This window comes from Myotis davidii, unplaced genomic scaffold (assembly GCF_000327345.1).
Source record: "Myotis davidii unplaced genomic scaffold, ASM32734v1 scaffold496, whole genome shotgun sequence".
Taxonomy (NCBI): Eukaryota; Metazoa; Chordata; class Mammalia; order Chiroptera; family Vespertilionidae; genus Myotis; species Myotis davidii.
The window spans coordinates 4,321,880-4,325,358 of record NW_006289398.1 but is presented as its reverse complement, the minus strand read 5'-3'; the positions used below and the strand labels follow the sequence as shown (position 1 = coordinate 4,325,358).

General features: G+C 50.9%; 1 protein-coding gene across 1 annotated transcript in view; it reads right to left on the bottom strand.

Moving 5' to 3' along the window:
• The window catches only part of MTMR12 (myotubularin related protein 12), a 41,687-nt gene extending 38,925 nt beyond the window's left edge, over positions 1-2,762 (bottom strand). The window contains exon 1 of the mRNA XM_006761801.2: positions 2,666-2,762. Coding sequence (XP_006761864.1) covers positions 2,666-2,762 — 97 coding nt within the window. The remainder of the gene's footprint in view (positions 1-2,665) is intronic.
• Between the last annotated feature and the right edge of the window lie 717 nt (positions 2,763-3,479).

Here is a 3,479-nt window from a genome sequence, read left to right as displayed (position 1 = left end):
ACCCTTCCCCCTCCAGGGCCCTTCCCCCTCCAGGACCCCTCCCCCTCCGGGACCCCTCCCCCTCCAGGACCGCTCCATAAATACTAGCTCAGCTGAAGACTGAGGGGCTGAAAGCCTGGCAGCAGGAGCTTGTCCTAGGGCTTGGTGAGAGCGGACCCAGGGGCAGAGGTGCCGAGGCCCCTGAGGGGCCAGGCTGACCTAACGGAAAGCAGCCTCCAGAGAGAGGAAGAAACAGCCCTGCCATCCTCGCGGCAGCGCCCGGGATCCCACTCTTCAGACTCCTCACTTGCACCACGCACATGCCTTCCATGAGGGATGAGGACAGGTGCTCCAGCCACCTGGTCCCCACCGCCTCTGAGCCTTCTGAGTTGTCCCTCTGGCCTGCCAGCTCCAGCATCCCCCTCCCACCGAGCCCACTCCAACGCCGCCCTTTCCAAGTCCTACACAGGCTGAGGCTGCGGCTGCAGCTGCGGCAGGCCCTCCTCCGGGCTCCGTGGTACCTCCTCCCGCATCAGCAGGCAGCACCCACCTCCGCGGCAGAGCCATCTGTTGACTTGCAGGCTCCTCAACAGAATGTGACACCCTGAGTGCACAGGCTGGTTTTCTGCCGCCCTCATTCTAACACAGCTTAGCAAACGGTAGGCATGCAAGCAGGACTCCTTCCCATTCAAGTCATTACGAAGAGCCACAGCATCTAGCCTGTGTTGAGTGCCCACCATATGACAGGTCCTGGGCTGGGCAGACATGGTATTTCTTCTCCTGCAGGGCAGACGGCCATCTGCGGTTACAGGTGAGGAAAGGAAGTCAGAAAGCCAGTCACAATGGGGAATGGATCTCACGGGATTGAAGCAAAACAGGAATTCAATTTTATGTCTAGAGAAAAGGTAGGAACAGTGGGCTTTTCATCAAAAACACTGGGCTCATTTCCTCCAAGGTTCTCTCAGGAATTTTAAAACTCTCCTAGCAAAAACAAAAGCAAAATCCTCAGCAGCGCAGGGCCATTGTCTGAAAGTGGGTTGGCAATCTGTCACAGGGGAAAGGCAGACTCAAAATATCTCACCATTGTGGCCAGGGCTTCCACAGACAAGTCTGGCTTTTCTTGTGGCTGAAACCTCTCCCTTCCCCAAAAGCAAAGAAGTGAGGCCTTGGATGCCACCTCTGAAAGGCTGCCCACCAGCCAGGTCTACAAGCTACGAGGAAGGACGGGGCACAGGAGGGGAAAATGATGATATTATTTTAGGAAAAGCATTTACATATGAAATCAAAACAGCATGGTCTTGCAACTGCCTGTGAAATCGTTATTACTCCCAGAGGTCATTTGATTTTGCTTACTCAGATCTTATGTAAACCACTGAACAGACGTGATAAATGGACAGAATTTGCCCTATGACAGATAGACTTACTAGAATCGAGGAGAGAGAGAGAGAAATAAGCACAGAGGCTGAAACTAGCAAAATGTCAAAGGCCAAATATTAACAATGAAAAAAGTCAACTATTAAGTGTTCCCATTCGGTTGGAATTTTAAATGTAATCAAACCATTCTCAAATGTATGAAGGAACAAAGAAAAGAGGAAAAGGAACTTTTAGAGATAGTGAAAAATACTGTAAGTTACCACACAGTGAACTTTCCTGGCATGATGCCATGGCAACCACCACCACAACTAAAACTCCGCTTTCATGAATCCCCTGAGCTGGGGAAGATGTGTGTTCTAAGCAATGGTCAAGCGCTTTCTGAAGCCATGCAAGTGGCTCTGACCCACAGCTCCTGAAGGCCGACATGTGCGCGGACCCCGCTAAGGGCTCTCCCTGCATACCCACAGTTACTGTTCACAATACTCATCCACACTTCAGGTAAAAGAGGGAGTGTCACTATTCCCGTGTTTCCTGTAGCGATAGGACTGAGACACCAGCGAGCACGGAGAGCGACGGGCTCCTGGCTCCCTGGAGCTGCGACCCGCCAGGTAGGCAGACCCTGCAGCCCTTCCTGCCGCTTCACTCCCTCCCCCTCCCACTCCTCCCCCACCTCCTGTCGTCCTCCCCCAAAGCAGCGGAAGATGAGAGGTCACCTGAGAATTATTCCAGTTCCACCCTACTTCCCAAACGATCTTACGAAGTTATTTTAAATGATTCATTAAACTGCAAACCCGCTGTCCTTATGATCTTAAATATAGCGCATCAGAAGTCAGGAGCAGGACGAAGAGAAACGGAGGGTGTTCTGCTGGGAAAACAACTCCCAGTATAAGCTCTCCCGACACAGACCGGCAGGGCCATCGGTGCCCCTGGCACCACACGCAGGTTATGATTTGTACACGTGACTGCAACCATGTCAGACAGGCTCACACGGACGAAGCCTGGGCAGACTCAAAGACAAGCACGCGCTTTCGTTAGGGGAGCAGCACTCAGGGTGACTTTGTTTTTCTAACTTCTCAAGTCTGCAACTTTATTACACTGTCTTTATCATAAAAACAGGTGTACATCTTTTATAGTGATAAAAAAATTGTGCCCCCCCCCCCAAAATCTAGGTTTCTCTAAAGTATGCTACCACACAGGATGGTTTAATGTGGAAGTAGCTCAAGACCATTAAACGTCCTGTTGAGGATATTTAGAGAAAAATCTAGAACTTTAGGTTTCTAAGTCCGGGTTCCCCAGAGCCCAAGATTCTGACAGCAGTGAAGGCGGAAGCCGTCCAGAGGCGGGTCTGGCCTGGCGTGGCGGCTGTCGGATGGCAGCTGGGCCATCAGGAAGTGCTGCTGGCGCTCCATCTGCGGCAGCGGCAGCGGGCGGTGCTGGACAGGACCCAGGCAGATTCCGCAGGAAGCACATGGGGAGAAAAAGCGGAAGCTCGGGACACCTCAGGCTCAGCCACAGCTAAGAAAGTGATCGTTCTGGGAAGAACTTTCCATGTCCTTCACGGCTGTTCAATCACTAGCAATGCCCGCTATAAAAGGAAAAGTTCTGCCATTAAAACACTAGTTTGGAATACAGAAAGCGTTATAATCTTTAAAAAAAGAGTAATGGATCTAGATTTTGCTTTTAACGGTCATTTTATTGCTAGGGCTGGGGAAGTAGGGTTATCTTAGGATAAAACAATCTCTCCTTATCATCAATCCATCAAAGTCATCAAAATTAGTGGTCCAATACAGAGTATTTCACCACAAAATAATCTCAAATATTTCATCTGCTTGTATCCCCAATATTTAGAATAGTGCCTGGTACTGGAAGGTGCTGAGTAAATATCTGATGAAGAAATTAGTTGTGTCTCCACGGAGCCTGTGTCCACTCAGTCACCTGGCGGATAACCTAACAAAAGCCAAGAAAGAAACCGCTGCTGAGAACACGAAGGAGAAGGCACTGAGTGTGTGCGCGTGCTTCCGGGACAATACGCCTGCATTCATATCAGAGGATAACGAACGCCCTGCAGGCAGACTGCCCTGTTAAAGCCCCGCCGCCCTTCGCCACTGGGACCCTGACGGCTTGAC